The 11048-nt window shown below is 22.9% G+C and overlaps 2 protein-coding genes and 1 long non-coding RNA gene across 5 annotated transcripts; 1 reads left to right on the top strand and 2 right to left on the bottom strand.

The window, feature by feature from the left end:
- Positions 1–1112: 1112 nt before the first annotated feature.
- Positions 1113–1994, bottom strand: LOC122500647. The gene is made up of 2 exons (XR_006301498.1): positions 1817–1994; positions 1113–1647 (listed from the first exon to the last, which is right to left on the bottom strand). It is a non-coding gene; the product is annotated as an uncharacterized LOC122500647 (long non-coding RNA).
- Positions 1995–2227: 233 nt separating this feature from the next.
- LOC122500646 (programmed cell death protein 5) lies at positions 2228–10866 on the bottom strand. Of its 2 annotated transcripts, XR_006301497.1 has the most exons (5): positions 10694–10866; positions 10271–10379; positions 7549–7712; positions 7358–7458; positions 2228–2709 (listed from the first exon to the last, which is right to left on the bottom strand). XR_006301497.1 is itself a non-coding variant. In XM_043609669.1 (4 exons), exons 1-4 carry the CDS (start codon positions 10757–10759, stop codon positions 7414–7416), a joined length of 384 nt encoding a protein of 127 aa, XP_043465604.1. In that variant the 5' UTR covers positions 10760–10866; the 3' UTR covers positions 7220–7413. The 2 variants fall into 2 exon arrangements, 1 of the variants encoding a protein (XP_043465604.1); XM_043609669.1 differs by lacking the exon at positions 2228–2709 and having other exon boundaries at positions 7220–7458.
- LOC122500641 (protein disulfide-isomerase TMX3) lies at positions 2716–7369 on the top strand. Of its 2 annotated transcripts, none has more exons than XM_043609663.1 (10): positions 2716–2903; positions 3275–3323; positions 3397–3436; positions 3511–3674; positions 3783–3966; positions 5836–5980; positions 6086–6326; positions 6400–6592; positions 6671–6863; positions 6934–7369. In XM_043609663.1, the coding sequence occupies exons 1-10, from the start codon at positions 2861–2863 to the stop codon at positions 6963–6965; spliced, it is 1284 nt and encodes a 427-aa protein (XP_043465598.1). In that variant the 5' UTR covers positions 2716–2860; the 3' UTR covers positions 6966–7369. The 2 variants fall into 2 exon arrangements, with proteins under 2 accessions (XP_043465598.1, XP_043465597.1); XM_043609662.1 differs by having other exon boundaries at positions 6931–7369.
- Positions 10867–11048: the final 182 nt, after the last annotated feature.

Raw genomic sequence — 11048 nt, 5'->3', positions numbered from 1 at the left:
AAGTATACGATAGAATGGAAAAATTCGATTGCTTCGAAGACTGATTTGATACAAGACTTTACACTGTTTTCAATATATTCGATTTTTACGGCAAAAATTTGCCAGTTTTGTCGAAAAGAAAAACTCCAGAAACACTTTTTTTTTATTTTAGAAAATAAAAAACTAATTTCGGTGAAATTCACAAAGTTTATAATCAACGATTAATGGAAAACAACTTAAACTTTTTCTCTTTATATAGCAAAATTTTAATTCTTAAAATAATTGTCAAAATTTTTAAACTGAAAACCAATTTCTTTGATTAAAATAACAGATTACTTGTCTATTATTAAATAAATACTTGAATGAAATAATTTTTTTAAATTAATTTTAGAATCAATAATTCCGGTATTTCAATAAAATCCCATTTAATTTTGGTTTAAATAAAAATTATTTGATTCAAGTAAATATTTATTTAATAATTACTTGATAGTAGTCAAGTAATTGTTTATTTGAATCAAATAAATTTTTCCCAATGTGAATAATTTTTAATAATTAATTTTTTAAATAAGTTTTTGAAATTTGTCTACAAAAATGTTGTTTCTTCTAATTTATTTACAAAACTGTTTTTTCTCCTAATTTGTTAACTATAAACGTTGTGAATTTTCTCCAAATGCTATACATTAAATTTTTTTTTAATCAACTTGAAAAGCAAAAGAAAAAAAGAAAAAACTTTCAACGAACTATAAGACTGATAATTTTAAGAAAATCGGAAAATTTGTAATTAAAACGAAAAAAAATCGAAGGATATTATTTAATAACGATTTTTCCTCGTGAGGCAAATTTCGTACTCTTTTGTACATTTATAAAAAATATTATTTACCAAAGATACGAATGAATAAAATCAAAATTAACATTTTAGTTACCGGAAAATTTAAAAATAATTTCAATTTTAATTTTAATTCTCTTTGTATGAAATTTATAAATTTGTATAAATTTAGGTGACAACATTTTTAGCCATGGAGATATCTTGAATTGCACAAAAAACAATTTTTATATTAATTTGCAGATAGAGACTTAGATATTATATATAATTTTGTTAATGTTCCTTGAAATAAAGAAATAATAAGACATTGTTAATTCATCGAGATTGTTTATTTCTCACTTTCCTTGCAAAATTGATGATCATTTATCAATTCCTCAATTACTCAATTCTTCAATTTTTACTGTTTAGTTAATTTCGTTAATTTTTACAATTTTACAATTTTTACAAAACATGATTTTTTTTCAACGTTAGAAGAAAACATTTTTATTATAAAAAATTTTTTTATCGATTCTGAACACTAGAGATTATTGATTTTTTGAAACCAATCTGGAGTCGTGCCATTTTTTAAAAAAGACACAACATCTGGCATGTATTGCGAGAGGTTTTCATAAAACGGCTGCGAAGATTCAGCGATGATGGCAATTATAAATTCAAATATAGTCCGTGATAAAAGTAAATACAAGTAATTTGCAATTATTGCGGGGAAAAAGTACAAAATTACAAGAAAGCATAACACCAATTGTGTCACGTACATTTTTCAAATTATTTTTCTCTTTCAATTTTCCTTTAAAAATTTCCAAGTTTTCGAAATTTTAATAATTTTGCCAAAAGTTGAAGGTGTGTCACTGTTTTTGAAAAAAGAAAACAAAAAGTTTTAAAAAACGTAAATTTTCAATAGAAGTTTATTTATTTCACTTATTTTACTATTTCAACTTTTATTTATTTATTTATTTATAATAATTATATTTATTTTATTATTTATTTATTTACTAATTTAACAATTAGTTTACTAACCAGATGTAAATTACTCCTGGACTTCAAAACATTTTGGAAATTTAATTCTTCGCTAAAAGAATCACTAAACTTTTTGAGCATTTCATCCTTTATTTTCCTTTTTGAGTTTTTTTTTTACTTTTTTCTACTGTTATGCAATTTTTTTTATCAATTTTACTTTTTTAATAGTAACCGAAACATTTTAAACTCGAAAATTTCGATTAGAATTTTTTCTTAATTTTTTCCAAATTTTTCCGAATGCGTTTCTCTTTTGACAAAATTTTTTAACGTCTTTTCATAATAAAAAAAAAACAGTTGACTATATTGGCGTGAAGTTATCGCTAAATTAAAGTTAATTAATTTCGAATTAGAAAAAATTAAAGTTTTTATTCAAATTAAAATAACATTTTTTTACTAAGCAAAAAATTCAGATTTTTTTTTACATAAATTATTTATTTTATGAACAAATTTAATCTATTCGTATATTTGTTACATATTTGAAACATCCGTTAGTTAAACTACTTTGTTAATATTAATTATCCAATTTCAATAAATTAGAATGTGTAAATTAAAAATATGTTAATTATTTAATTAATATTTTCATAATTTTAATAAAATAAATTGAGCATTAAGTATAAAAATTAAAAAAACAATTATCGCACACAAGCGTAAATAGATCGTAAATATTAAGTAATAATCGATTAAATTAATAAGTTTGTTAGAATTTTTAAAAAATAATTGTAAATAATTATTTTGAAAAAGAAATAATTGCCAGAAAAGTTGTGATGATTCGACGCGGGAGTCAGGGGTGCGTCAGCGGTCAGTGTTCATTTTCGTCTGCAACACTCCTCTTGTGTATTATCGTCGTTGTTAAAGATGAACATCGAAATAAATTTGACATTTTCCGTGAAATTCTGACAAATTGAAAACTTAGTTTTTAAAAAATGTTTTCGATAGTTATGTGAAAGTAAATTTAGTGAAAAAGGGGAAAAGCATTTTTTAACATATATATAGTAAATTGAATGAAATAATTAAAATTTTAAATATAACCTCTTGAATAAAATAATGGTTTTACTTCGAAATTTTATTCTTCTCGCATCGATTTGTGGTAAGAAATGTTTTAAATTGGTAGATTTTGGTAAAAATTAGAGTTTCTGATCAATTTTCTACAGTGTAAATACGAATTTTCGGTAATGAAAGGTTTCCTAACCTCAAATGTCACCGATCAATAAACAAATAATTTGTGTATAGAGCATGTTTACAATATCTTTAAATAAATTAAAATCGAACGGTATAAATATATTTAGAAAAGAACAAAAATACAAATACAAGGAATAGTTTTTTTTCAAATTTCTCAAGAATCGATAAAATGCCATAAATGCCAGATTTTTGACAGATGATTTTGGAGCAACTGTCAGATTCTTTCATACTTGCTGTATACAAACAGATTACTTTTTCTAATTTTATAATATTTTCTAGGTGTTTTTCCGAGTAGTAGAGCATCACGAGTTCTGGAGTTGAGCGATAGGTAAATATTTGAAATTCCAAGAAGCTAATTAAAAATTCTTTTCAATATTAAATTGACAATTTTAATTCATTAGATTTCTGGATATACGTAAAGAGGGACAATGGTTACTCATGGTAAGTAAAAATGAAATCGAGATTTTAAGATAATAATCTCAAAAATTAATTAATAAGATTAATTTATTCTTCAGATGTACGCTCCTTGGTGTGCACACTGCAAAAGTTTAGAACCAATTTGGTCTCACGTAGCTCAACACCTCTACGCTAGTCCAATTCGCGTTGGGCGTGTGGATTGCACTCGATTTACAAATGTGGCTCAAACTTTTAAAATCAAAGGTTTTCCAACAATTTTATTGTAAGTTAAAATCTTTTTAGAATTTCAAAAAATTAATTTTAACTAAATCAGTATTTTAAATTTAAATGAAATTTAACTGTCAAAGAGAGTAAAATAAACAAATTTTAGCTTGAAAGGAGAACAAGAATTCACCTATCATGGCGATAGATCGAGAGATGAAATTGTCAATTTCGCATTGAGATTGAGTGGTCCACCTGTACAGGAAGTAACAAAGACTGAAAGTTTTGATTTTTTGAAAAAGGAACGAGATTTGTACTTTTTATACGTCGGTGAAAGAGTTGGACAATTTTGGGTAAGATAAATTTTTTGCGAAATCCTTTTTTCCAGGGGGGTCACAAGTTTCAGTTTATCAAATTCCCTGATAAATTTACTGACATTAGAATTATTTTCACTGACAAAATTCTTTTTACAGAAAAATATGAAAGTTTCCAAGAAAAGAGTAAAATTTATGAATTTTAATACTAATTTCTAAACATTAAAATTATAATTTATAACCCTATCTGAATTCAAATATTTTTTACAATTTTCAATTAAACTTCATCTCTAAATCAATTAATTTAAATAATTTTCCAAAAGTTCCTCTAGAATTCAATTATTTGAATACAAAAACTCAATTTTTTATAATAATTGTAACTCTCCATAGTTTTTTTTTTCTTAAATTATTTTAAAATAATTTTTGAAAAATAATAGTTTTCTAATTTCCAAAAATTTCCAAACAATTAAAATTTGGTAAAATCTTTTAAAAATAATTGAATTTTTGAAAAATATAAACAAAAATGATCAAATTTTTGAAGAATTTTAATTATAAAAAAGACTTGATTTCTCAAAAATTTTAATAAGTCGAAAAAGTAACATTTCATAAATTTTTATTTACGTTGTTCGATGATAATTGAATCTTAAAAAATTATTATAAAACAATTCTAATAATTAGTTTTTAAAAATATTTTAATGGAATTTTTCGAAAATAATTGAAGAATTTTTGTATAATTTAAAAAAAACTAATTCATTTTTTAATGAATTTTAATTAAAAATTTTGAACATTTTGGAGAAAACAATTTTTTTTTTATTTTTTTTTGTATTTGAATTTTTATGTCATTGAAAATATTGAATTTTAAAAAATTAGAAGCTAATTTTCATTAATTTTCTTTTTTAAATTTACCTTTAAAGATTTTTCATCAAAATTTTTGATATTTTAATTATTTTCAAAATTTGCAATTAAAATTCTTCTAAAGTTGATTTTCAAAAATTTTAATAAAATAATCAAATTTTTAAAGAATTTTAATTATAAATATGAACATAATTTTCCTGGAATTTTAATATAAGTTTAAAAAGTAAGTTTTAATAAATTTTAATTTATTTTGTTCGAAAATAATTGAATTTTACAAAATTATGCTAAAACAATTTTATGAGTTAGTTTTTTGGAAATATTGTAATTTTTTGAAAATAATTACATTTTTTAAAAGAATTTTTGGATAATTTAAAAAAATTAATTAATTTTTTGATGAATTTTAATTTAAAAAATTTTGAACATGATTATCTTCTCAAAAATGTTAAAAATAATTCTAAAATGTTATTATTTTTGTATGTATTTGAATTTTTTGAAATTTGTCATTGAAAATATTGACTTTTAAAAAATTAGAAGCTAATTTTCATTTTTAAATTTACCTTTAAAGATTTTTCATCAAAATTTTTGGAATTTCAATTATTTTAAAAATATGCAATTAAAATTCTTCAAAAATTGATTTTCAAAAATTGTAAATAAATATACTTGAAATAAATTAATTATTTCGAATTAAATTTTACAAAACTTCAATTATTTAAAAAGATTTTTATTATAGATATATATTTGAAAAATTTAATTATGTTAAAAAATGATTATAAAACAATTTTGAAAGGTTTGTTTATAGTTATTTTTCGCATTATAAAAATCAAAATAAGTTGCACTTTTTTTTTTTACTAAAAATTGTATTTTGTTGCAATGTTTGGAAAAAAAGTCGAAAAAGTCGCAATTTTTAAAAATAAATCGTAAAAAGTCTCAAATTTCTTAATTTCCCTGACAAAAATTTTTTGTCCTGACATTTCCCTAACTTTACTGACATGTGGCCACGCTGAATTTTTCTCTTGGGAAAATTTTAATGAAAGTGTAATTTTTAATTAATAGGAGCTTTATCACAAGACTGCCGATGTTTTCCAAGCTCATGCTTTTTTTTACCAATCTCATCCAAAAGTCGTAGATAAACATGCACCTGTAGAAAATACACCCGCCTTATTTGTATATAAAGAAAGCACTCATTACAATTTTACAGGTAAAGAATTTTCCTTTGTAATTTGTACTTGATATTTTAAAAATACAATTATATTTTTAATTTTTTTTTTATATTTTAAATAAAAGAAGAATTTCTATTTTAAAGGTCACAACGTGAGCAGCATTGATGTAATGAATAAGACTTTACACAAGTGGGTGAATGCCGAAAGATTTTCAAGTTTTCCAAAAGTCACTCGTGGCAATATAAATCAGTTATTTTTAACAAATAAGAATTTAGTCCTCGCAGTTGTCGAAGAAAACCAACTGGAGGAAATGACTCCAGATATGATAGAATTTAGAGACATGATTGAATCGTTGATAAAAACGAAACGAGACAAATATCATGAGTATGTTTCGATATTCTTTGAGCGAATTTGTAAATTTTTGACATTGTGATTTAATTTTTCTTTTTCTTTCTAGGCATTTTCAATTTGGTTGGATAGCCAATTTAGATCTAGTCAATAGTATAGCAATGATGGTCGTTCCTTTGCCAAATTTAATGGTAATAAACACGACAACAAATCATCATCACTTTCCAGACGACGAACCGGGAAAACTAACTCCTCACGTAATCGAAATATTTCTCGAGCAAATTCGGAGTGAAAATGTACCGGTAAGAAAATTCGCCTTTATTTATTAAAAATAAAAAAAAAACTCAAAGACTAATTCAAATTCTATTCAAATTTTTAAGAAATACGGTGGAAATAGTTGGTTCGTCCACTTCTTTAGATTTTGGTTCGAAACAAAAACCACTCTCACAGCAATGTGGAAGGGAAATCCAGTTTTAACAACAGTCATATTTGGTTTACCGGCGGGATTTTTATCTTTAATTTGCTACGGAATTTGCTGTCCTGATATTTTAGACGCCGACGACGAAGAAGAAGGTAAATTTCAATATTATAATCGGTAAAATTCAAAAATATAGTAATTAAATAAATTTCTATTCTACAGAAGAAGAAGAAAAGAAACATATAAAGAAAGACTAAGGAGATACGACTTAATAATCCAGAAATAATAAAACATTCCATTGAAATGCTGTTTATAACAAATTAACAATTTAGATTAAAACTTAAGTTTTATCTTCCTCATAAAATACGAATGTGAAATACCTCTCAATGGAATTCAGGTGAGACAATACGCAAAAATGTGTTTCAGTGATATTGTAAATGAATATTTTAATTATAAAATACGAAAGTCAAACATAAAGAGAAAATTTAAGGAAATTACTCTTAAAAACAGATTCGATCAATGTGTGTATTTAATTTGTAAAATGTTTTATAATTGACTTAGGCGTGAATCAAAAAAGAAAGAAAAAAACTTTAGTCGAATGTTTAAATTTCACTCTTATATGAAATAAAAAATAAAGCAATAAATCTACCTGGAAATTAAATGAAGCGTAGTATTAAAAATATGGGCAGTCTTTTTTGCGAAATGTTACAAATCGTCGTCCGAATCCAAAGCAGCTCTGCGCCTATCGAACTGAAATTTTATAATTATTTCTAAATTAGTGATTTTGCTTTTATATTATTTTATATATTTTGTTATTATTTTCATCGAAATTTAACCAACCTTGATAGTCGTTGTCCTTTTTGTGTGCTCACTAACACTCTCCAGAAGACTAATTAATTCCTTCTCGCCGAGTTTACCAGGAAGTTGACCTCGTTTCGCCATGTTTACTATCATTTCTTCGATCATTTTTCCCTTTTCCGGTTTACCAAGCGAAAGAGTATTTACTAGAAGACAAAAAGACAATTAAGGTAAGTTTTTATTTTAATATTCCTTATTGTTGAGTCAGGATTGCCAAAAAAATTTAATTTTGTTTTTCCCTGACTTTTCTCTGATTTCCAGACTTTTTCCTGACTGATTTTGACTTTTTCCCTGACCCTAATTAAATTTATTTACGAATTTCCTTAATTGTAAAATTATTCGAAAACCAATAACAATTGTTTACAATTCAATTTTACAAAATTTCGATTAGTCGGAAATTCTCCAATCAAATATGTATATTAGAAAATAAAAACTTCAAATAATTTCAAAAGAATTCGAAATTAAACTTTAAAAAAAAATTAATTCTACAGAATTGTTTGTTAAAAGTAGGAAAAATTCAAATTTAAAAAAATTTTAATTTGAAACCTTTTCCAAATTTAATTATTTCTAAAAATTCACCATATAATGCTAATATTTTTTTTCGTATTTTTAACTAAAATTCTTCTTTAAATGCATTATTTTTAATAAATTTTGAAAAAGTTCTTTGAGAATTTTCGAATTCATTTATTTACAATTCAATCTTACGTGAAATTTTGATTATTCGGAAATTCTTCTATTAAATATACATTAGAAAATAAAAACTTGCAATAATTTTAAAAAATTTCGATTAAGCTTTTTTGAAAAAAATTAGTTCCATACAATTAGGTATCAATTGAAAGTATGAAAAATTCAAATTTTTAAAGATTTTAACTTGAAACCTTTACTAAATTCAATTATTTCTAAAAATTGCAATTTTATTTGTAACTTCTCCAAAATTAAATTATAATTTAAAACTTGAACTGAAATTAATTTTCAAATCAATTTTAATTAAAAAATTCTACGAGAATTCAATTATACATAATTATATCAACAAATTTTTAAATAATTAAATTTTTTTGACGAATTTTAATAAAATTTTTTAAGAATAATTACATTTTTCGAGGAATTCGATTAAAATTGTATTAAATATAATTGTAATTCTGCAATCAGTTTTATTGTTTATGAAAATAATTTACAATTTTATAAAAAAAATGTCAAACAATTGACTTTTTTCGAAACAATTTTTTGCAAATTCTATTTTTAATAAGTGAATTCCAGTGAAATTTTCATTATTTTAGAAAATAATTAAATATTCAAGTAGAATTTCGTCAAAATTGTTTTAAATAATTTAATTCTTTTGCCAAATTTTATTAAAATAATAGATATACAAATTATTGAATTAAGAAAAAATTTGGAAAATAATTGAAATTTTGCAATGAATTTTACTAAAATTTTTCAAAATAATTGAATTTTATTACTTTTGCAAATAATTGAATTCTTGTGATGAATATTGTTATTTATTTAAAAATTATTTATTTATTTAAATTAAAAATTTATGAAAATAATTAAATTCATGAAAGAAATTTAAAAATTTATGAAAATAAATAAAATCACGAAAGGAATTTTAAAATCTATGACATCTATGCATCTATACATCGAAGAATTTAATGCAAAATTTTAAAACTGAAAAAATTTATTCAAATTCTATTTTTAATAATTGAATTGCTGTGAAATTTTTATTTTTTTTAATATTTGAATGTCCGTGTAGAATATTATAAAAATTTTTATTTAATAATTGAATTTTTTTTAGGAAATTTTATTAAAATAGTAGAATATTTAAAATCATGGAATTAAATAAATGTTTGTAAATAACTGAAATTTAGCCATGAATTTTATTGCAATTTTTAAAAATAATTTTGAATTTTATTACTTTTGAAAATAATTGAATTCTTGTGATAAATACTATTATTTATGATAATAATTGAATTTTGCAATAAATTTTATTAAAATTCCTGAAAATAATTTAATTTTGTAGATTTTTTGAAAATAATTGAATTTCTGCTAAGAATTATTATATTAATTTTGAAAATAATTGAATTTTGCAATGAATTTTAAAGATTTTTTAAAAATAATTGAATTTCGGCGAAGAATTTTATTAACTTTGAAAATAATTGAATTCTTGTGATAAATACTATAATTTACGAAAAGAATTGAATTTTACAATGAATTTTATAAAAATTCCTGAATATAATTGAATTTTGGCGAAGAATTTTGCTATTTATAAAAATAATTGAAATTTTGATGAGAATTTTTAAAAATTTTTGTAAATTGAATTTCTGGAAAGAATTTTAAACTAATTTTAACAGAATTGAAATTAAAATTTTTCAAAAAAATACTTCATTAAATGATTTATAAGGAATAACTTTATGGCAGTTCTTCAATAGAATGAAGTTATTTAATATAAATTATTGTCAGAAATAGAAAAAATGTAAAATTTTCTTTTAGAATTCGTGGTAATTTCCTAGTTTATGAGTCAAACAAAGAAACACAAAAATTCAGAATTTTCTTATAAATTCTAAAATTTGAATTTTTTCCAATACTTTTAATAAAAATCCCTGACTTTTCCCTGACCAATAAATTCTACTTTCCCTGACCAATAAATTCTACTTTCCCTGACCTGTGGCAAACCTGTTAGTGAAAATTGCGTAAAATCATAAAATCTTACATCTAGCTCTCGCCGACTGATCAAGAACTTGAGATAGAATTCCATTTTTCATATCCTCTATTTGTTGCCTTTTTTCTTCATTGGCTTGTTGATTACCAGCATCATTGCCCTAAAAATAGTATGAGTAATGTATTAGAAACCAATTTTAGTTTCATTCCAGGAGAACGAAATAAATATACCCTCGTCAACCTAACCTCAAATTTCGATTTTCTACAATTGCGTCTGTTAATAATTTTCTTTCTACAATCAAACATAAGATAAAAGCTATAGATAACATTAATAAGTAAAAATATATAAGCAAAAATTACTTGTACATCTATTTTAATGAAGAATACGAAAAACTGTCAATAGAAACCGGATATATTTGAAAGATTTGAAACAATTTGAGAGCTATGAAAAATAGGATTTTTTCACGATATTTACCTTATATTGTGATTGCAATTGAGCCATACGTTGTTTACGAAGAGCTTCCAATTCTGGATCTGCCATTTTATTTTATTTATTACGTCTTTCGGATAAAAATTTTGAAAATAAATTGATAAATTATAACAAATCTGTACCACAATACCACATGCAGTGCACACACACACAAATGCAAAGATTGCATTTTCACTGTAGATGGCACTTTGGATAATGGCGCGAAAAATTCAAATGTTAAAAAATTGTAGGAGAAAAAAAATTGTTGCTGCATTGTAAACTTTTATTCCTTTTATCGTTACAAGAGAAAGGAAATTAGGAAAATATTTTTAGAAATAGAAAGACGTCTATTATTTCATCA

Source organism: Leptopilina heterotoma, unplaced genomic scaffold (assembly GCF_015476425.1).
Source record: "Leptopilina heterotoma isolate Lh14 unplaced genomic scaffold, ASM1547642v1 Lhet_19, whole genome shotgun sequence".
NCBI lineage: Eukaryota > Metazoa > Arthropoda > Insecta > Hymenoptera > Figitidae > Leptopilina > Leptopilina heterotoma.
The sequence above is the reverse complement of the archived record's forward strand: the minus strand, read 5'-3'. Positions and strand labels throughout refer to the sequence as shown.

Coding starts and splice junctions, on each gene's coding strand:
- LOC122500641 (XM_043609662.1), top strand. CDS start 2,861: ATGGTTTTACTTCGAAATTTTATTCTTCTCGCATCGATTTGTG. Junction 6,327..6,399: donor AAACGAGACAAATATCATGA/GTATGTTTCGAT, acceptor TTTTCTTTCTAG/GCATTTTCAATTTGGTTGGA. Junction 6,593..6,670: donor TTCGGAGTGAAAATGTACCG/GTAAGAAAATTC, acceptor CAAATTTTTAAG/AAATACGGTGGAAATAGTTG.
- LOC122500646 (XM_043609669.1), bottom strand. CDS start 10,759: ATGGCAGATCCAGAATTGGAAGCTCTTCGTAAACAACGTATGGCTCAA. Junction 7,713..10,270: donor TCAGTCGGCGAGAGCTAGAT/GTAAGATTTTAT, acceptor TTTGTCTTCTAG/TAAATACTCTTTCGCTTGGT. Junction 7,459..7,548: donor AAAGGACAACGACTATCAAG/GTTGGTTAAATT, acceptor ATAAAATTTCAG/TTCGATAGGCGCAGAGCTGC.